Source organism: Photinus pyralis, unplaced genomic scaffold, assembly GCF_008802855.1.
Source record: "Photinus pyralis isolate 1611_PpyrPB1 unplaced genomic scaffold, Ppyr1.3 Ppyr1.4_LG7, whole genome shotgun sequence".
Taxonomy (NCBI): Eukaryota; Metazoa; Arthropoda; class Insecta; order Coleoptera; family Lampyridae; genus Photinus; species Photinus pyralis.
In genome coordinates, this window is record NW_022170738.1 from 41,215,805 (window position 1) to 41,238,625 (window position 22,821).

At 35.1% G+C, this 22,821-nt stretch overlaps 4 protein-coding genes and 1 long non-coding RNA gene across 8 annotated transcripts; 2 read left to right on the top strand and 3 right to left on the bottom strand.

Moving 5' to 3' along the window:
• Positions 1-35: 35 nt before the first annotated feature.
• On the bottom strand, positions 36-3,660 carry LOC116175361 (TATA box-binding protein-associated factor RNA polymerase I subunit B). The gene is made up of 4 exons (XM_031493432.1): positions 3,167-3,660; positions 2,997-3,120; positions 2,357-2,948; positions 36-1,551 (listed from the first exon to the last, which is right to left on the bottom strand). The coding sequence occupies exons 1-4, from the start codon at positions 3,541-3,543 to the stop codon at positions 269-271; spliced, it is 2,376 nt and encodes a 791-aa protein (XP_031349292.1). The 5' UTR covers positions 3,544-3,660; the 3' UTR covers positions 36-268.
• Positions 3,661-3,712: 52 nt separating this feature from the next.
• On the top strand, positions 3,713-4,870 carry LOC116175362 (UBX domain-containing protein 1). Its single transcript, XM_031493433.1, has 2 exons — positions 3,713-3,880; positions 3,939-4,870. The coding sequence occupies exons 1-2, from the start codon at positions 3,828-3,830 to the stop codon at positions 4,825-4,827; spliced, it is 942 nt and encodes a 313-aa protein (XP_031349293.1). The 5' UTR covers positions 3,713-3,827; the 3' UTR covers positions 4,828-4,870.
• Positions 4,871-7,169: 2,299 nt separating this feature from the next.
• Positions 7,170-14,471, top strand: LOC116176571. The gene is made up of 4 exons (XR_004146464.1): positions 7,170-7,656; positions 13,481-13,581; positions 13,746-13,769; positions 14,273-14,471. It is a non-coding gene; the product is annotated as an uncharacterized LOC116176571 (long non-coding RNA).
• LOC116176570 (caspase-1-like) lies at positions 8,704-10,231 on the bottom strand. The gene is made up of 2 exons (XM_031495197.1): positions 9,231-10,231; positions 8,704-9,147 (listed from the first exon to the last, which is right to left on the bottom strand). The coding sequence occupies exons 1-2, from the start codon at positions 10,094-10,096 to the stop codon at positions 9,030-9,032; spliced, it is 984 nt and encodes a 327-aa protein (XP_031351057.1). The 5' UTR covers positions 10,097-10,231; the 3' UTR covers positions 8,704-9,029.
• A 3,753-nt stretch (positions 14,472-18,224) lies between the features above and the next one.
• LOC116176336 (interferon-inducible double-stranded RNA-dependent protein kinase activator A homolog) lies at positions 18,225-22,691 on the bottom strand. 4 transcript variants are annotated; one of them, XM_031494849.1, is made up of 7 exons: positions 22,536-22,691; positions 22,253-22,405; positions 21,911-22,197; positions 20,455-20,755; positions 20,246-20,386; positions 19,951-20,197; positions 18,225-18,352 (listed from the first exon to the last, which is right to left on the bottom strand). In XM_031494849.1, the coding sequence occupies exons 1-6, from the start codon at positions 22,536-22,538 to the stop codon at positions 19,952-19,954; spliced, it is 1,131 nt and encodes a 376-aa protein (XP_031350709.1). In that variant the 5' UTR covers positions 22,539-22,691; the 3' UTR covers positions 18,225-18,352; position 19,951. The 4 variants fall into 4 exon arrangements, with proteins under 4 accessions (XP_031350709.1, XP_031350711.1, XP_031350712.1 ...); XM_031494851.1 differs by having other exon boundaries at positions 22,253-22,402; positions 22,536-22,687; XM_031494852.1 differs by lacking the exon at positions 20,246-20,386.
• Between the last annotated feature and the right edge of the window lie 130 nt (positions 22,692-22,821).

The window sequence follows — 22,821 nt, forward strand, 5'->3', positions numbered from 1 at the left end:
ACTAACTTTGGGTAGTGGTGTTTTAAAATTGTCAGTAAAGGTACCTAATGGAAACTGTATTATTAACATTGACACAAATAAATTAAATATGTAGCCCACTAGCATCAAAAAAGTACCTAGATATATTTTTCATTTCCGTCGACTCAAGTCTTGTGGATTGAAGTTTTTTCATGTGATATTTAAAGTTTGTAACCCCCATATCAAAATTGTAAGCCCAACAACGTCATTGTAGTAAATAACTCACTTATTTTTTTAATAAAGAATCTTTTCACCAAATTTGTTTAGCCTCGGCAATAAAGTTCTGAAGATTTTTATTAACGATTCGTTCACGATTTTGGTCAGCTTGGGTCCATTTTGCGACGTAACTAAGATAAATTTCCGTCAAATGAAATTCATCGAATAGGTCTTTCTCATCTTGCTCAGTTATTCTGGCACATTCGCTCATAAGAGTTTGAAACGATATTGGGAATTTTTTTATGAAATTCCTACACTCAGTATAAGACATACTACTAACATTGTAGCTGTGCAATAGATAGCTTTCATAGGGATTATAATGCAAGACTGTGGTCAATTGTACGGGAGAACCGCTTTGCAATGGCAGCCGACAGTTTTCTACGTTCTCGCTCTTACAAATATTTAATAACCGTTTCATGTGCTTCAGGTACGAGTTCTTATGACGCTCCTCAAAATTCCTTAAAATTGACTTACTGTCCTTGACAAGTACAACGTCATCAAGTTTAACAACATTAGACAAATTCCCACTGAGTGATTCTGTAGTTCTCGCATTTGTAAGTTGTATAAAGGCTTCTTTCTTGACCTCCTTCCTCCAGAGCTCTCTTTCGGTTTTTAAGCTTTTGTAACTTATTAGCTGAATATTGTTCTGAACCCCTCTATGTTTCAACCCAATCTTACTATTTGGATATAATTCCAGTAAATACTTAAATGGATTCAAACAAAATTTAATGGAGGTGTTGGTGAAATTTAACTTTAAAACGTCTACTAAACAACTTTGCTTGTCAATCATATCACAATTGGCAAGCACTTCTGTATATCTACGAAAAGGTGTCAATGACGGATTGAAAGTTAAAGATGTAGGTAGTTCATACTGCTTATCTTTCAATTTTGCCAACAATTGCTGTATAACTTCACTCTCACGATTGAGTTTCGTTTCCTCTTCAAACTTTGAATTTTGAGCATTTATAAAATTGAGAAACACACCCGTGTTTTCAACATTTTCGTCATCATATAAGTACTGTGTTGGAAAATGGTACTGTGCTAGGAGCAGCTTCCGGTACAGAATGTGAAATAACCAGTCATCCCACACAAACATCAGTTTCTCTACCGATTTGCAATCTCTTTTATTGATTTCCTCAGCACGTTTGGAAAAAAAGCGCTCAGTTTCATTGTCTAAACCAAATATTAGTTTCAGAACGAAAATAATTACAGACATCACTCTGCCTTCATAATTTGGAATTATTTTACAGTTCTTCGTGAAGGCCATTATAGGAGTTATATGTGATAGTAGATTGACACAGTAGCCCCACACTTCATCTAAAATTGTCACGATGAGTGGTTACAAACTTGAGGGCATATTTAAACCTAAAGGACTTTAAATTAAAACCCATGATTCATTTAGTGACAAGTGTTGGTGTTCCATTGAGAGAGATGTCCGATATATTTTTACATAAACGATATTGTCCTCGGTTTGTTTAGAAAAAATAAACCATGTGTAAAGCGGATCTAAAATCAGCAAAGCGGTGTGACGCTACAGGGTCATGGAATTTGACCCATCTTCAATAGGCTTGTTACCTACATGTGGCATACTGCCCTCCTACTAAAAACCGGCGTAACTCCATCAACACTAATTTCGAGAAAATCGCGAGCGAACATGTTAATACTTTCTGATACATTCTTGTAATAAATTTTCCAAAAATGATTGTCCTCAACTAGGTGTTCTAGGCCAAATAAGCGTTTGAAAAGCTAATTACAATTTTTTAATATCTGAAAATGGATTTGGGGGTTGATGATTGATTTGATTTGACTTTGATTTAAAATAAAATTTGCAAAATGTAATCGCCAAAGCACATGCAAACTAAAGAGATGAATTTCAAAATTCTATGATGAAGCAGCTCGAACTAGTTACCTAAAAATTTGAGCCCATGTTATAGTTCAATTCATTATCAAGTTATTAAACATTGGCCAAGTCCAATATACTTATTAAATCATAGAGACAAATATGGACCAAAATAACACCAACATTTTTCAGCTAAACTCCCTTCATCATATATGCAAAAGAATGTAGTCCTTCAAGTAAATATATGCCACTACAAAAGTAGATCCCACTGTACCCACGTACCTGGTAAATTGAGTTCGTGGCAATATCTGTGACAAAGTTGAGGTAAATTCTGCATAGGAATATTAGCTGAAACATTTAAAAAATGCGCCAACTTTGCAGTAATAGATCTCATCCAGCTATGGGAGGGATATGCTTTCCCATCATTCCATGTTTTTAGATTGAATTGCACATTATCGTAACCCTCAGGATAAAAATGGTTGATGTAATGGAAACTCAAATGCCCTTCTCTTATAAATCGTATTAGATCACCCAACTGGATGTTGTCCTTATTGATTAACAACGCCAAGTTTAGTAGTGCGTAGATTTTGATCCGCGATAGTACCGCTGGACCTTCCACGTACGAACGTGTAAAATTCTTATATGTGCCCTTATGGCAAGTATGCTCGTTGTTGGTGTCGTTTATGTGACGTTTTAAATGACCTGCTTTCATCGTCTTTAGCAATTCTTTCTTGGCAAGTTTGCTGTATTGTAAACGTGTTTCAGAATCAGAAGATGCGGCAGATGGACTCCTCAAGCTAGTTAAACTTTGATTTAGATCATCAGAAGGTAAAGTTGAGCTAATCTCGTTATATTGTGCCAGAAGATAAGAGTGCTGCAATCGGCATGTGTTAGATTGATAAAATTTGACACAAATACTAACTCGATCCTTTGAGTGTGTCCTTTGAGACAATGACTCATTTGTAAAAGAGTCAACAGGTGAAGAGCGGCGTGTTGAAGTTTTCCTTTTCCGTTTGGACAGTTTTCCATACACAAGTTCGGCATCTCTACAAGATATTGTTAAAATATGAAAATTTATAACGGGACATTTACAATTTTGAATGAACAGCTCCAACTTTAGGAAGATCCCCAGTCACCTCAAGTTCTTTTAAATACATTAACCATAAAATGTGTACTGTCTTTCTTAAATTAACATCCGCACCTAATCCGATTAGCTCTTCCACGAGACCTCGAAGAATATAATTGTAGCATTCCCAAGTAGTTAAACGATCAACACTCTTTGGAGAACGACGCTGTTTTGTAATTTTCTGCTTAATGGGAGGCGAATTTTCATCCCCATCCTCATGAACGTCAAACACTTGCTCTCTTACTTCCTGTGACTGCGTTAAGCATTCATTACAATAATAAAAACCGGCGTCTTTATGAAAACTGATGCCACCACAAACATTACACGATATTTCATTTTCCATGATCTACGTAAAGATTTTAATTTTGCCGTATTGTAAATAACCCTTTTCAAACATGTGAAGGACAACAGGAACAACAACAAAACAAAAATAAAACTGGAACTGCGCTTCGGCGCAGCGTTGCCAGTTGACTGTAAACCATATATATAAGAGAAGCTGTAAACCATATATACTTCCTTCTCTTATATATATGCTGTAAACACAGAACAGTAATGACAATTATTTGACATTTGATTTGACAATTCGTGCACTCAACAAAAAAGTTTTCACTACAATTATTACTAAAAATGTCGAATATTATTGATGTACTAACCGAAATGGGGTTTAGCCGTCAAAGAGCGTAATTTTACTCACTCAAGTGAGAGAAAGGCATTTTTCTAACCTTAAATCTTTTATAGGGAACTTGCAATTGCTGCCACGAAGGCTACCGAAGTCGAACAAGTGATGGAGTGGTTACTGACCAATGAAGAACCAGAACTTTCAATTCCAGAGCGGATAGACACCGAAACAGCTCCCGAAAACAAAGATTCGGAAAGTGTAGAAGAAAAGGCAAATGTGGAACCGCAAGAAAAGCAAGTGGTAGCTAGATCAATTAAATGTGATGACTGCGGTAAACTATTCACGTCAACTTTGGAAGTAGAATATCACAGTACAAAATCTGGTCATAGTAATTTCTCAGAGTCCACCGAGGAAAAAAAGCCGTTAACCGAGGAAGAAAAGAAAGAGCAGTTGGCAAAAATTGAAGCTAAACTTAAACAGAGGCGCTTAGAGCGTGAGGAACGTGAAAGGGTTGAGGCATTGGAACGAGAGAAAGGTCGTATTCGATCTGGTAAAGATTTGTTAGAAGCTAAACGTAAGCACGAGGAGGCAGAAATTAAAAAAATGGTAGAACAAAAAAATAGGGAGAAACAAGAAGAGAAGATGGCGAAAGAACGTGTCAGGCAGCAAATTGAGCAGGATAAAATCGCTAGGAAATCTTTGTTTCAACAGAAGACTGAACAGCCCTTGTGTGTTCCGGTTGCACCTGCTAAACCAATTATAAACTATTCTGAAGTTAAGCTTTGCATACGATTGACTAATGGTAAAACGCTCACTCAAACCTTTGGGGCAAAAGAACCACTTTCGGCGGTTCGTGTATTCATTGAAATGAACCGTACAGATGAGTCCGGGCCATTTCAACTTCGCCTTTCTTATCCTGTTAAAATATTTACCACTGACGACTATGATAAACCGTTAGAAATGTTAGACTTGGCACCAAGTGCTGTGCTTGTCGTTTCTAAAACGTAACAACTGTCTGAAATGTGTTTTTAATAAAGAATTATGTAATGGACGTCTTCAAAATGCACCGTATGGTTATGCTATAGACTGAGGTTTTTGCTAATTATTTTTGAATAATTCATGTTTTCAATATAATAAGCTTTAGGGACAAGTTAATGTGTACTTTTCGTGTGAATAAACAAATTCGATTATTCTGAAGAAACATACTATTCCATCATCTTAAATGTCAATTACAAGAATTTGTCACCTTTAACTTAAAGCATAATACCTATAATACTATGAAAAAGATTTTAATTTAGTTTCCATTCCCTTATATAGTTCATTTTATTCATGTTCTATTTTGAGAAAAATGAGTGCAAAGCCTTGTAAATGCCAATTCATATTATAGCGTGCTATTTCCATAGGAGTATTCACATTTGACGATCAGGTCACGGTCAGAACATGCTCATAAGAAATACACGCTACAATAACTGACCAGGTTGTGAGTGGAACGTGATGTGACCAATAATATTATATGAATCGGCCTTATGATCGTTTGCATCGACAAATTTAATTTAATTTTAGCTTAAGCGTAGCTTAAAATCCATTCCATTCAACTATTATTGCGACAGTGGTTGCCATGGATTTTAACCTGAGCTCCGCTTAAATTTGTCGGTGCAAACTGCCATTAATCGTGTAATAAATTTTACCCAAAATCGTCCTGAAACCTTCATTTTCATGCTTACTTTCTGTCAGGAAATTTTAGTTTTAGTCTGCTCTCTCCGCATAAGAAATTCATTGTAAACATTCGAGGCAAAAATGCAAGACATTATACGCCAGGTACCTAATGGTAAACTTCTCCTCTCACCAGTAAAAACTTACTTACCTGGCTAATATCATATATAATTATATATGATCACATATTTGATCAAAAACTTCTGAATGGTAGGTAATGTATATTAGTATATTACGACATGAAAGGTTGTAATAGTGCATATTACATCAGGTAAGTAGAAAAATTGCAATGGTAATAAATTCCACCATTGCATTTATAACGAGAAATACGGGTTATTTAGTTGTGAAGATTATATATTGAGCAGTGCTGATAGTGATGAACTGTCTATTATGCTTGACTATGCGAAAGCATTTTTGACACCATAAGCACAGATATTTATCTGTGGTTATATCATAAAGTCGTTACTGCTATTAATGCTAAAATAAGTATAGACCTAAACCTCAAATTCAGAGATTAGTAACTCTCTAAATACTGAAATTTAAAGGTTTTTAACTGCATTGCCAGAAATATTAAGAAATGTTGTGCGCTCAATTTAGGTTTTCTACTTTTAATAGAAATTTTTTCAAAGCCGTATCGTCCATGTCTTTCGTCTAGACTCATCCAGCTAGAAAAGATAGGGAAACACCTTAACAGTTTTATATAGCGTATGAGTTCAATGGGGCTTTGGCGGGGTTTATGGAAATGTTCTAAACGAACTTTAGATAGGCGTAGAAGGCTTTTCTGAACACTGGTGCCTCGTAAAAGCCCTCTAGATCCCTTCTAAATGGTATCCAGGCGCCTTTTTAGAGCCTGAGTCTAAAACGCGAGAACCCTTCACGTGAGCACTGAGTTTTTTTTAGAACATATTTAGGCTTCACTAAAAGTTTTTCAGACCATTCCAAAGCGTTTTATACTTTTATCAAATCTTTATAAATAAAAAGAGGTCCTTTCAAGATCGATGTTAACAAAAGTACGTCTGTCTTTGACATCTGCACATCATTTCAAATGGTTTGAGATTTCAGGAAAGAGAACACTTATACGTGGCCCCCTTTCGATGTCTTATTCGTAACTATATACCGCGTACTCGAAATAGGTAAGTACGGCAATTGTTTTTCGTATGGATCGTATTTTGGCTCCATGAAAGTGTGGTGTGACGTGTACCGTGTACCTTTATATACGTACCTACCTACCCACTATACCAATTTTTTTGGATACTATAAATGCCATTAACAAATGAGCCTCGATATTTACGCGATTTTGCAGTAGCGAAACTGTTTAGGAATTAAATTAGCGTCCTTTTTAGAAATCATCGCATAATTCGTAAACAGAAAGCTTGAATTCAAATGACTATACGTAGGTACATATTTATAAAATCGCAAAAAAAATTTTCACCGGAATTGTGTAATGCGTTGCGTTTAAAAAGTCCTTCAAATTGCTAAAATTTCAATTGTCTTTTACTGGGCACCCTGATTTCACTATTTTTTTGGAATCGCCATTAATATATGAACCACATTGACTAACATAGTAGTTGTGACGTCACAGTTCGTGTCACGTGACCCAGTTGATCCGTTGCGTTGTACATGGCTTCCAGCGTTCGCTTAATTTTTACGTTCTCGTCTCGGTTTTCGTTTAATTTATGAAGAGCTATATTAAAATAAACTTTTAAAAAGTAATTCTAAACACGTTAAAAATTTTGGTTCTTCTTTCGTTTGGGTCCATCGTTTAATAAACCGCGGCGTTAAAAGAAGTCTTTTACGAAAGTATAGCGTCCCTTCGTTTGAATTCGAATCGGCGTTTGCGTGTTTGGATCACGGTACGCGGATCCCGTTTTCGTGTTTTGATTTTGTGTTATTAAACTCAACCCTTAAAATAATAATAATAACCTATAAAGATAAAAGAATTCTTACCACTCGGCAATCTAGTTAGGTCATTTTGGTGATAAGGATGTAAATGTAAGATTATCGGAAAATGGCGTCCCATTTCAAACTTTCTTTCATTGCTAGCGGGTTTAAAACAACGTTTTGTGCCATTTTTCCGTGTTTGACATCAAGACGCCTAAGATGTCACGAGTATGCTGATTTAAGGTAAGTTTAAAGAGTTTCAAAACTTATCGTACATATTATCGTAATATGCTTGTGTTAATCTTGAGATGCCATCCGATCGTATCACTGCCTTATAATAAAACAACACGTTTTAAAGTATTGGAGATGTTTATTCGGTAAAAATGTCACATACATGTAAGTTGCCTTTTAGTAACTTGGAATAATTAGGGCCTAGTAGTGAGCGCTGCGATTGTGACGATGGCATTGGACTCCCAATTCGTCTGGTAATGGAGATTGAGATTCTGTTGATTCTGCAGCAGCTCTTTAAGCGTTATTATGCGCCCTACATTTTTTTACTTCCCAGTACGAAATTTACAAAAAATTCCGTAAAGTGTAATTCAACCATATATTGTTTTATCTTTTTGGTCTCCAATCTAGTTTGACGGAAGCACACTACAAAATTAGGATTTCTGTATTCAGATCATAAATTGCAAATCTGCATAATTCTTACAATTTCTATTACTTTTCATTTGACGAACTAAAACAAATCCATTACGACATGATCCGCCCCAGCTTCAAACTCTGAATCTACTGCGAATTGCCTTTGACATTTTTCCTCACAATTCTTTCAACCATTCCGGCCCTTCTTCCATGATCAGTGTTTGTTAATAGTAGATTACATAGCTACGAGTAAGTTACATACCAAGCTGGGAAGTGGTTTATTACCTACGCCGAGAGCTTAAGATATATCACCGACGCGCGGGAGATGAGGTATAAGCGCGAGGCGTTGGTTATAAACCACTATTTTATTCACAATCTGTCTTAAATAGGCAGTATAACAAATTCCACCAGGACCAGTGTCAGTGTAGTAATGAAATCTATTTGACATTGGTGTGCAAGTCAGGGAAGTACTTTGACGACCTCGACGAGGTTCGCGAAAGATATTTCCAAACTTCACTATTAATGCAAAAATTAACATTAATTTTATATATTGTATTGACTCTCATATCTGTTGAAATTTCTACGAGACATTTGCAATAATAGCAAAATATCAACCTAAAGTAAACCAGTTTGTACAATGAAACTATATTTAACTTTGTAATTTGTATTTTAAAAATTACAGGCTACAAGTTTAAAAATTCACTTCACATGCATCTTCATTTACACTACAAAACTTGTGTATGCTATCTTGAGCATTAATTTTTTAAGACACTATTTGAAAGACCTTATAAAACGTGTGTAACAACCTCAGATTGAGATGTACTTAATCGATAATTGTTTTTTATAATGTTAAACAGATTAATATTGCTTAAAATTAAGTTTTTATTGGCTCAGCAGTGAATAATACAAAAAACAAGGCATTCACATTTGATTTGCTGGAACACCTCGACAAAGGTTTATGTATAATTGCAGTCTTAATAGTTAATTCTATAGCTATTAGTTTTTCCTCTGCCTTGAAACATGCTGCTAAAACTGTTTTTAAACTTTTCCCTTGATTTGGTATCTTGACCTTCATTTTCTAATTGATTTACACTAAAAGACAACTAATTAATACACAAATAAAGGCGGCAAGTTTGAAGGGAAATTGGCAAAAACTGAAAAGAAAAGAAACCTACCCTTTTTTATTTAACTTTAAAAGTCGTATAAGCATACTTGTAATACAGGGGATTTGTTTTTGCAAGTGCATTCTCGTATCGGTAGGAACATTACTTTCATAATCGACAGCGACCCTTCTACTAACAAATGTGAGTAGTGTAAGTAAATCGTACAATTCACAACTTTCATCCAGTTCGGTACATAGAGCTTGAATAAACCATGATCCTTTAGCGGTATTCCTCCAAGAATAGTAGCCGGGTATAGTCGAGTATACAAGAAGAAAATCGGCATGTGTCGGAATTCTATACGAGCTCCAAGGATGCCCATCTGTTTCCGTTCTGTTTAGTGTCACACCCGGATCTAATCTATCCCCCTGACAAGCTTGAATGAAAAACAATTTCGGTTTGCCGGCTAAACTCGGACATTTATCTGCTGTAAAGGGCATCCACAAATTTTCTGGTTTATATGCCGAATCCTTGGCATACAAAATTCCTAGTTCGCCGTGTGTTAAAATCACCATAATAAAACAGTCATTATCACAATGATCTAAATCCGCAGCAGCGCTCACTCGTGCGTATAAATGGGAGTATTCCAGATTGTGAAAAACTTGAACATCAAAACCGAGCGTCTTCAAACGAATAACCAAGCATTCACAGTCCACATTGGTACCGGATCGTCTGGAAAGGCCGCCGATATCAAAGTGTTCGTGATTAAAAACAATTGCGACGCCACGATTTTTGTGATTCATATTGTAGTAAGGTGCATTACGCTCTGTGGGCATCTTTGCGATGCAAGGTTGATAAAATGCTTTGGAATTACTCAGAGCGTCTTTTTCATCGTTTTTATTTGAATTTCCAATGCAGTTTCCATCATTTTCTTCAGCCATATTTACTGGAAACAAAATATTATTCTAACTCGTAAAAATATTTGTAATTATATTGTCTGTTCAACAAAGAAAAAACAAAGTACTAATAAACAAAAGCAAAGTAACCGAAAATATTCTCCCCCAAAAGGCCACGCACGGGGTATTTGTTGCTACAATCATTACTGTTGGTATACTTGCAGATGTGTTAAACATTGACTCCCTCGGTACTGCGCATAGGCAAGCGTGCTTAAATTTGAATTTCATTTAACGCACTCGAAATTAATAAAGCTTCGGTCATCACTGTGAATTCCAGTTAGATTATAGCCCCAACTTGAAAGCAACCGTCACGATAGGTCTTGGTCAGCTTAAAGTAGAACTTGTGTGTACTTTCGTTTCGATGTACACACCTAGAGCACTGAGGTAACAGTATGTAGGTTTATTGCGAGAGTGATGGAAAAAATTAATAAAGATATTGCAAATGTTTCTTAAAGAGCCCTTTAACCACATTTTGTAACCCTGTGTTCAATTGTCCTTTTAGAATTCAACCCTACGGCATCTGTTCCAAACTGCGGGACCTTTAGTAACTATTTTCATTTTTGCCTGAAGGCTCTGGATTCCCTGGCGATTACACCATTGCAAATAACGCGTTATAATTTCCTTCTTTTTTTTTAAAAATCTGATGCCCAAATTTAATAACTAAATCATAAACAAATTATCTTTTTTTACTATGAATCATCATGCCCCTAAAATTTGTGGGGGTTACTTTTAAGATGGCAATTTCCGTCAACGGAATTTATAATTTGTTCTGTGCATTTCATTATAAGAATCACTGATTAGTTTTTCACAAAAGAAAAGTAGTTTTCTCCTAAATTGAAATCCGTGATAAATAAACAATGCCAAATTTTGTTTTAAAAGCGCTGTGATTTGACCATCTTTTTAAATCAGTCACGTGCGATGACGTCGTACCTACTACGTCATCGCGTAATGTCACGTGACCCAGTTTTTAGTTTATCGTTGAAGCCGCTTACGCGTCCTATGCAGCTTTTTTCCGTTTTCATTGAAAATAAGAACGATCATAACAAAATAAACGCGAGAAAATTAAAACTAAACACTTGGAAAATTGTGGCACGTCGTTATTTTCGGCCCGTCGTTACATAAATCGGTGTTTTCAAACGTTTCAATGTTTGTGGTTATGATGGCGTCCCCTTTGAATTTAAACTCGCGATTGCGTGTTAGGTACCTCGATGTTTCTTGCATTGTTTTTCAAATTATAAAGTGTCGTGATATTAAAAATCAACTCTTTAAAGTAATAAAGCGAATTCGGAAAGCACATTGCTCGTTTCGGTGCCGTGTATAATTTCTTACCTAAAACTGGTGCTGTCTTGTGCAATTACGTGGGTTTCTGTTTCTTGTTTTGGATCAAGACGTCTATGATACGATTTCAAGAATATAGGTATCGACTTGAGGTAAATTTTCAAACCTTTTAAAGTTCCATCATACTTCTTACCGTACGGCCTTAACCTCGAAATGCTACATAGGTACCATCTCTTAGTTTACGATATTCTACAATAAAAAAGCATGTTCAAAAGTTCAATATTTATAGTTTTCATTTTGGTGTAAATGATATAATAACGAAATATAGTCTGACTGATCAATGTACGTATTTTTCGGTGAATTAAGATGGATGGCGATATGCTTGTTGATGTGCAGACCATACGGAAGATAAAACGGTAATTACATTGTACACAATGTGGTCAAACACACTCATTTTACTACCTTCCTCGTAAATATAACAACATCCGCATCGTAGACTTTTGGAGTATAAGGTAGATTTTTATTACCGTCCAATGCCTAATAATCGGTAGCAGATGTAAAAATTCTTTACCTTCACAACCTGTTGGAACGATCAGGATCAATTCATCTTGTAATACTAGTTCAGACTCAACGCTGCATTATGTACCGTTACTTTAACAGTACTCCGCTCGAAATGAATTATAAGATCGTACATTTATCTTATTTCAGTAGGCGTTTCTTAAATGGAGGAAATTCACAAACATGGGAAACCTGCTCGGAATTGTGACTTTCAGGTTTTCTCCCATTCTTTCAAGTATTATTGACAGTGCAATCCAAAGTGCATTGCTGTCAAGTCACTTGTTTTGTTTACATGGGAAATCGTACTTAAATTGAACTTCCAAAGGCGACTCGACAGCACCTTATTTTTGATCGCCCAATATTTCTGTACTTGCAAATTCAAACCACTTTAGTTGTTGAATAATGTCAACGATAATATAAATTTTATTCGCATATTTACACTTAAAGTAAGTCCGTAAAAATTATAAATAGTAGACTTCTTTTCTTTCTAGTCTAGAGGCGCCATTAGCCTCCTCCCATTCTATGCATGCTTTGATGTTGAAGTATTCTTGCTAGCATATCCCATATTGTCTTTATGCTTCCCCTTTTCTTCCTATTTTGAATTCCGGTGTTCCATATGTACGGTTTTCGCAAGCTGACTGTTTTCCATTCCTCCAAGGCGTCCAAATAAGCGTTTTAATTTTTGTCTATCAAAGGTCTCTTCTCAAAGATCTTCTTACTAGGAATTCCACCAACTCCCCTTACCCTTCGCAAGTACTTCATTTCAGTAGCTTGTAGTCTGGTTTTTTGTGATTCGTTCAGCACCCAACTCTCTCTCTACCGTAGGTCAATAATTGGTCTGTAACGTTATTGCTGTAAGTAGATTTCATTAACTATTTCTAATTAACTGTTACAGTACTTACCGAAACAGTTTCTTCCTATCGCCTTTGGCATATTCTAGGAATTCCTCGAGAAATTCATAGCCATGTACTTGAAATGTAGATATCCAAATTCATCTTGATAATACCTACTACACCTACTTACAATAGGTAAGCAGGTAAACTAAATTTTCTTCAATTATAGCGTTTGCAGGTTATGTTTATTATTTACAAAGATTTACACCTTTCCAGATTTACACTACTTGACAGTTTTACGCAAATTCAAATTTAAGCGCGCTTGCGTTTGCGCAGTACCGAGGGAGTCAATATGCAACACATCTGCAAGTTATTAAAACAATGAACTTTGTGTTATAGAGGGTACTGAAATTTTACCATTGGCGCACGATACAGTGAGTGTATGGGGCGTATCGTGCATTGGCGTACCTGTTCAAAGTAATTTTTGTGGCAGGGTCTTTCTACGTTTTTGTATCATATACTTATATAATAATAATTGATAATAATATATATTTGCTTATTATACAAGGGGTACTTACAATGATTAATTTCGCTATTGAGAATTGAATGCAATTATTTTAACGTTTACAGTGTGTTTTCAAAAAGCACAAAACAAAAATGATCATTTTCTCATATTGATTGATTATATTTTACTTTTCAGTTCTTGACGAACGAGGAGTGCCGGAGAAGTGTGCAGTGTTTCATCATTACTTTGGTTGATATGGTTCTTCCCAGGACAGACTGAATTATTGAGGCTAAAGGGTAAGTGTCCATTCCTTTTTATTACCAGTGTTTATTGCTCAATTTCTTTAAGAAAACGGTCAAACAAACAAACGCTTGACTACTATCCCAGTCAAAATTTTCAATTGTTTTAAACTATACATATTTTAATATCATTTCTAACATAAATCTTCTCTTTGTTACAGATTGCAGAAATGCGGCCTCATAAGGTAGGATTTTTCCTTTTATGCATGGTGTATTGCATGTCATTTTTTGTACGGGGGGAAAAGTGAATAGTGAATATCAACCAGAAGGAAGACCAATAATTGTTCTGAGAATGAGTTTCGTGTGTATAGCTATGAAAATTGAAACAGTTTTCCCTGTCTGTCATCCTAGTGACGTACGATTGACTGCAATGATTCTTAGGAGACTTTTTCGCAGCGTCCATCTGTTTCCTTCATATTGGCGAGTGTGACTGTGAATTCACAGCCATACCAGCTCTGTGATGCAAACAGATTTTCTCTGCGAATAAGCCTAAAGAATCATTGGTGCCGTTTTTTCCGTTCCCAAGCTGAGGGACTTTGAGGATTATTATTACATTTTCATTTATATATTGCACGAAGTTCATCTTAGAGGAAGGTAAGTGCGTGGTCATAATATAATAATGGATTACTTCATCAACTAAAAACTTTGTGGTTACCTAGCTACGTACTAATCTCATCGATTGTTACAGGCGCCATCGACGTCGCTCAACCTGCTGATGAGGATTATGCTGACCGCCAGTGCCGGATTAAGTATTCCTGAGGCAGGGTTTACCTACAAAAGCCCCCCTCCACCCCTCCCCTTATCAAAAATTTCAGTTCCAACTTTTACCTTCTAAGATTATCAACAAGCAATTGAACAAGAAACTAAATTTTTTGGTCCTCTGATTATTGAGATTATTGTTTGTAGCATCCAATTATTTTGAAATTATACTTGCTTGCCACACTCTGTGGTATTTTTTAATGGTCAATAAGAAGTTACGGATATTTCCAAATTTTCAAAATACCAGATTTACGGGAACATTCGTATTACTTGAAGTCCCTCCGGGTTTCCAGGGCTGTAGCCCTCATTGTCTCCCTCTTAATCCAGCGCTGCCAATGACCTCTGCGATGGATCAGCTCGAATTCAAGCCTGCTTTCGACTCAGTTCAACGATTATATTGACATGGATCACGCAAACGAGGTGAGTTTTTCACTGTCCATAACAGAAACGCAAAACTTCATATAATTTTTTTTTAGTTATTGGTAATGGCGTTCGAGGAGAATCCTTCATGCTAGTAGCTCGAGGTGATCGTGAACTCCTACGGTGATGGTGCTTCCTAAGCCAGACTGTATTAATATGGTTAAGGTAAATTTTCACATCTTTATTAAGACGTAATAGCAACGCAAAAGTTCCTCACCTCTAGGGTGACTCTTTCAATAAAGAAACCCCTCCCCTCCCCCCAACATTACTTTTTTTTTTATTAATTTTCGATAAATTTCTATTATTTTATTTTTTAACTTATTTTTCTTGTTTCAGATTGTAGAAGTGCAGCCTTATAAAGGTAGGATTTTTCTTTTCTATGCATGGTTGTATTATTTTGCAGCAGTGGGGGAAAAGTGAAGTGTACAGTGGGAATCGGCTCAGTGTTTCAACTGGGTTGATTCTTCCTAAGGTCTCTCTCGCGGCATAATCAGTTTGTATCGATCGGCATGACTATGACTTCATAGCCATACCAATTTTACGAAGCGAAGCGATTTTTTTCTGCGAATCTCACTATGGTAAAAGTAATAAGACATGATACCTGTGCGCCTTCGTCAACTAGTTTCTATAACAGCCTCTGTAGATAGCTCGACTTTTTTAAGACTTGCGGTAAAGAAATAATTTTGTCTCATAGGGTTTATTTGCGGAAAATTCTCCCTCTTTTCTTCTCAAAAGGATTTAATGCAGGATCTTATTCTTCTATAAATAATGCCATGCGGCATTTTAACGGTAATTTATTGAATTGTAACAGTTAGTGGGTATACCAGGTGAACAAGTTAGCAATGTCGTTAATTTTGGAGGTGTTAAAGGGAGTCAAAATAAGTACTTTCGCCTCTCCTTGGCTCTTAGTGTTCGCATTCTGTACAGCATTTTATGTGGAAAAACATGAAAACTGAGGTTCCACAAAGAAAACTGGTTAAGCCATTTCCTTATTTTCACATATTTTCATCTACGTTCCTAATCTATTGTTTCTCAAAATTTAACAAAATCATCTTCAGGTAAAAAAAAGGCGAGATATTGGTTAAAAACAGATTATACCGGACTTTATTTCGGCCCCTGTGTGTTTCAGTGTCATTATTGTGCAGAAAATTATTATCTCAACGCATTTTGGTTTAAGTTTTAATTTTGATTTTTGGAAAATATTCCACACCAGCTACTTTTAAAATATTCGTCATAATTAGGCATGGGAATTTTTTTCGATATATCGATAGGTATCGATAGTTATCGATATATCGAATAACAATAGGTAGAGCTAAAAAAATCGATATATCGATAGATCGATAACTATCGATATATCGATACTTATCGATAAGTATCGATATATCGATACCTATCGATATGTCGATAACTATCGATGTATCGATATGTCGATAACTATCGATATATCGATAACTATCGATATATCGATAACTATCGATATATCGATAACTATTGATATATCGATAACTATCGATATATCGATATGTCGATAACTATCGATATATCGATAGGTCGATAACTATCGATATGTCGATAACTATTGATATATCGATATGTCGATAACTGTACGATAAAATTATGTTATTGTTGAGATTTCAACGAGCGCCACTATTTTTATTAATAAAATCCATTTTCGGGTTTACTCTCGTGTAAATTTACTATTTTTAGTTGCTCGACGTTTCGGAAACTTAACTTTGCTCCCTTTCTCAAGAGAAGCGCTACGTCACATCATCATCCATGCCAAATAAACGCAGTAATAAAATCTTTAGAAAATAGATCTTTTCGTCTTACTGACGATTGCTCAAAAAAAGAAGCACTTCAAAAACTTGAACAAAATGTTGCATCAAAATGGCTACTCTTTAGATAAAATAAAGAAGACAATCAAAGGGTGTAATCATGGCCTATGTATCGGTATCTGACTGATGGTTACAGAGGACCAGTCACAAAAAAACAGAAATGCTAAAGAGCCCTGCGATAATTGCACAGTTAATATATATGGTAACTCCATTAAAGTTGCAAGAACTGCATTCGGTTATTTTCATATTTTGTTAAAAGAGCCCTCTTGTCTTGTCGGGCTCTTTCGCCAAAATATAAAAGTAAACTCATGCAGTTTTTAGACACGCTTTCAAAAAAATTATCGGTAATATTATATCGATACCTATATATTAAAAACTATCGCCATAACGAGAACTATCGATATACCGATACTTATCGATATAGCGGTAGTTATCGATCTTTCGATAGTTATCGATGTATCTATAACCATCGATATTTCGATAATTATCGGCATATCGATAAGTAAAATATATCGATAGGTAAGTACCCGATACTTATATCGATAGGTGAAAACAGTTATCGTCCATCCCTAGCGATAACTATCGACATATCGATAACTATCGACATATCGATATATTGATAACTATCGACATATCGATATATCGATAACTATCGACATATCGATATATCGATAACTATCGACATATCGATATATCGATACCTATCGATAGTAATCATATATCGATAACTATCGATATATCGATAACTATCGAAATATCGATAACTATCGATATATCGATAACTATCGATAACTATCGACATATCAATAACTATCGATATTTCGATAATTATCGGCATATCGATAAGTAAAATATATCGATAGGTAAGTACCCGATACTTATCGATAGGTGAAAACAGTTATCGCCCATCCCTAGTCATAATAACAAACAATTTAAATGAAACACGATCATGAACCTTAATTTTGTTTATATATTATCCTTTATTAGCAATTATCATACACATCAATAACAAAACAAATCGTGAATACACTTTGATAATAACTTACTTAGTTTGTTATAGAATATTGATATATATGTTAATCATCGAACAAAAAAGAAAGGGTACAACCTCTATACTTTGCATTAAATAAATGCCCTTTTCCTGAATATGACAGGGCTCCAAATTACACTATCTATGCTATAGGCAGTTACCTACTTGTAAATACAATACACATTCAATAATACACTTAGCTAAACATCGATAAGTGTATGCAGAATAATTATTACGGAAGATGCCTTCTCAAATGAGGGAAACGTTCAGTAAGAAGCTAGCTCAAAAGTCTCAATGTGTTGTGGTCACAATCACTAACTCGAACAATACATGCTGACTGTTGTATTAGCCTTCATTGTCAAACATCATAGCACAGTATATACAGATATACATCAATAGATTGAATGTCAAGCAAGTAAAACCAGCTAACATGTAAAATTCCGCATTGGTACCTTCTCGAAAAAACCACTAATTCTATGCAAAGTATAGCTTGTAAGATATTCGATGAATATCGTGCAAACCTTCACAAATGTATTCGGTTACTCAATTGACTAAATCGTACACTTTCAAAATTATTGGGCGATGAAAATTGACCATTGAAAGTATTCAATTTAATAATGAAGTAACCGTACTGCGACATTCCTTATATAACGGTCTTCACTTAAATAGAAGTTGGCAATACACATGGAGCCAGAAAATTTTACTCGATGTTAAGATGTTCAATCTGAAATATAAAAATATTTTATTTAAACGAATTATAATAAAGCAACCTTTACAGCACAACAATAAAAAGAATTCCGTGCTAGTTTTTTTTGTTAAAAAAATCATTCTCCTCTGAAAAAGAATGTCATTGTAATCAAAATTACCGCACACCAATCTAGGAATATAACGCACTTTAATTTTTACAATTAAATGAAGTTGTCGTAATACAAAATTATTTTCTCAAATTGAGCTGATGTACCAGAGCTTAGGATGGATGAATAAACTTGCAACGCCAAAACCCAAAACTGATTTTATTACTGGCCGAACGAACAGCAAAAACTAAAACCAGGCAGCGTGTAACAAACATTACAACAATTTTTCTCAAACGCAACAAATTAGATTTCTATATTCTGTATAGCTCCTAAATAGCTTAAAATTGTGACAATCCATAGCTCCAAATGGGGTGCTTACTAAGCTTCGGAGAAATAAAACCAAACCTGTATATCACATACAGGACTACAACATCTACGGGGAATTAAAAACTAATTAAGTTCGCAAACTTTCAATAACATTTGAATCTACAAAATATTCAACCCAAATACGAAATTAGGTTAGTACAAAGCACGACACCTCCAATTACGCTATGTAAAATTTGCATAAATGCAAATTAGTGATGTCGAAAATTGAAGTATTCGTTACACATAGGAACGAATACAAGCTTCTAAAAGTATTCGTTCTTTTCGTGATTTCGTTACCGTTAATGCAGTGCAGTTAAAGTAGTCCAGTAGTACTTGCAGTATTGTAACGTAACGACTAACGATATAACTAATAACGATATTTAGAAAGTTTGTAATTTTGCATACAAAACTCGAGAGCCGAGCCGCGGATTGAATTTCGTTTACCTATGCGAAGTTGGATTTTTGCTTGACCACATCATATAAGTCTTTTTAATTAAATACCTACATTTCTTTCTTTCTCGGGCTTTGAATTATACCTTAGCTACATACAAAACACAAAGGAACTGAAGATGAGTAGTAATAATCCATGCTTCTAAATGCATTATGTTACATGAGTAACGAAAGTAACGATAACGAATACTGATCTGCATAGTAACGAAATGTAACTGGTACTAAAAAGTAACGAAAGTTGACATAACTAATGCGAATTGAATGTTTTTAATTCCCCCTAGATGTTGTAATCCTGTATGTGATATAAACTTTGATAATGGAAGCAGTTGTCTTCCGAAATATATCAGTGTAACCCGTGTAATCTTTTTGATTTATTACAATTTTTGTGGGCAGATTTGGTGTTATTTTTCCTAAGCTCCTAAATAGCTCATAATTTTGTATTAGGAGTAGTGAAGGGTCTAGTTTGAATGGGGTTGCACATCTTTAACTTAGAACAAACTTTTTATTAACTGATTGTAAAAATCTTTACGAATTCTTTGTAATTCCAATGTAATGTCTTAAACACCCAAAGTAATCCACATCTTATATTCTATCGGTAATTCTGGATTGTCACAATAATGCAAAATAAATTTAAGTAATGCTAATTTATTGATAAGTGATTTTCCCCTCGAGCTAGGGTGCAAACCTACTACAAATGCTGTAAAAGTCTTACTTCATTTTGTCATAATCTTAAGATATTCTAATGCATTATGTGCAGCATTAGACTGGGCATCTTTCGACGAGTTGCCAGAACCGTAGCAAACAGCTACAGGTAAAGTTGACAACTGCACCAAACACTGGCTCTTCCCATTGAGAGACTTTTCTTCCACGTCCACGTACGTCACTTCGAATTGTTGTTCGGATGCGATCTCTTGTAAAAATTGTACAAAGTTGAAGTCTTTGATGTTCAGCGACGTATTCTGAAAATAGCTCATTTTAAAAAAATAAATACAGTTAGGCAAAAGTACCTGTAACTCGGTTAACTTATTTCCACGGGATTGTTTCAAAATCTTGTGAAATTGCGATACTTTATGAGAATGGGGGGTGTTCACAGTGGTGATTTTACTATCTTTCAGTCCACTGTAACGAGTCTGCACACGTGTTGTTAACTAAAGATAATTGAAATAGCAATAGTCTGAAAGACAGTAAAAATATAGGTTTCGGTTAAAACACTTACCTCGTCCTCCTCCTCAAAACCTTGAGGCAGATTCGTCCCCTCTATTGGCATGTCTTGTAAAGCTTGCCACATTTTATGAGCCGCCATTCGCTTTGCCAACTTCTTCGATTTCCCCATGCCTACCTCCCTATGTTTCAATACTTCGCATGCAATTGTAAATTGTCTCTCGTGGGGAAGCCCTTCTTCGTGCACCATCTCGTACGAAGGCGGAGGCCAACGCCGTGACATACACATTTCTTGCAACCAACCTATCGGATTACCCATTACTTTATCATCGTACGGTGAAACAACTTGATTAGTGCTGTAATGCAGCATGTTAAAAAATTATACATTATCATTCTTTAAATACTGTATAGTTGAACAGATCCAATTAAACATACTCGCAATTATATTTCTTTTGATAGAAACAATAATATGTAATTCTGTACAATGACTAATTATTTTTAATTTAACGTAGTCAAAGCAAAAATAAAATTCAGAATAATATCAACGTATTCCTTATTAAGCCATTATAAAGTTTGGTACAGTTTGAAATGTTGCAAATGACCGACCATCCGAAGAGGTGAAAACAGTCTAATGTACAAAAAATGCGTTCAACAATTGGGGATAAAGTTACTAAAATTAAATCCCATTTTTAGTGAAAATCTTTCTTGGGTTAAGTTTTAACTTTCTTAAAAAATAAAACAACGCATAGGTCTGAAGATGGCTTTTAAAAAGAGTGCCTTGGAAATAAAAAATTTTGCTTTAAAATTATTAAGTACAAAAGCAGTGATATGTGCAAAATTTACCTACTTAATTAATAATTAGAATTGTTCATCTATTTAGTTTTACTTGCTTCCAAGGCACGCAAAAGTGAGTATTTTAGTCAAAACAAAATATTGGGCGCCAGTTTCCCACGTAAACAAACATTCTAAAGGTGACTAGACAGTCGCCCATTTTTGATTTAATTAAAAAAAATTCCCATTGAAAAATTCAAAGCTACAATTTTCGACTATGAGGAAAAACTAGTCATATGCCTTCAAAAAAGTATTGTAATACTGCCACCTACTAAATTGTCCATTTCTACTAGGTTGCATACAAAATAAAAAATTCGAAAGATGAAAAATGACATTCTTATCAAAACTAATAGCAAACTCCGGCTTTTCATTTTAAGATTTATGTATAGCAATTTTGACTTACTCTTACAAACATCATCTCATAAGATACATTCATTGATTAATAGTGGTTATTATAAATTAAGCTAATTAGTATACCAATTATGCATCTTCTTCTCAACAAGACAACTATTCCGGTACTTTATCACTGAAGGACTTTAAAGTCTGGCAATGTTATAGCCCCACCTTTCATTTCATTGTATTTTTCTAAACTAGAACTAGTTTTTTTGTTCAAGTAATATTCCCATAAGATTGTTCAACTATAAAGTATTAAAACAATGACTTTATCATGAAACACATACATATCAGTACCAGAAGATGTTCCATTTGCAGCATTTGCCTGTTCCGGTGTTTGTTTCCCAATTAATAAATCGAGCAAATTTTTCGCAGCTGCGTGTTTGGCCTCCTTCTTTGATCTACCCGTACCCGTCGCCACAAATTCAGAACTCAGAAACACTCGATATCTAAATATTGGTTCGTGAATTGCTCCTTCAATTTGAACTAGCTCATATTTCGGTGTGATGCCACGTCGGCTTAATAACTCTTGTAAAACTGAGACGGGTGTTTTTGTTGGAAGTGATTGCATTTCCTTAAATTGTACTTAATTAGACGAGATAGGTAGTGTTCGAAACAACAGACATTACCAATTTGGCAGCTTCACCTAACGACATTCTTTCTGACTGCATTGCATGTATTGACTGGCGATTGTTTCTACGTCGAGCATGAGCCGCTACATTATTGTGTAATGGAAGATGCGGAGGCATGACTTGAAAAGTTGGTGGTTCCATTTTATACTGCTGCAACATTAAAACAGCTTTTTAGATCAATCATTTTAAAATGAAATGTGACAACAAATGCAAACTGTCTATTATTGGAAATCAATAATACACATAAAAGCATTCTGTAATGGAAATTGCAATTTGTTACCATGTATACGGAGGAAATCTTGTAGACTTGAACTGTATAAATAGCGGTATAAAATGAACCGGCACCTTTTTACACAAATAATTTAATATTTGCTCAGCTTCTCGTGCTAATCGAACAAGTCTTGGCGCAATTAAGTATTTTACCAACATTGAAATGTTGGTGGATATTGGGTCTACCAATACATACAAAACAAAATCCCCTAATACCAACGCAGTATGCTTGCCATACCGGGTGATTGCAAATGTATGATAGTTGGAATTTTCCGCAAAACATTTATAAAGTTTAT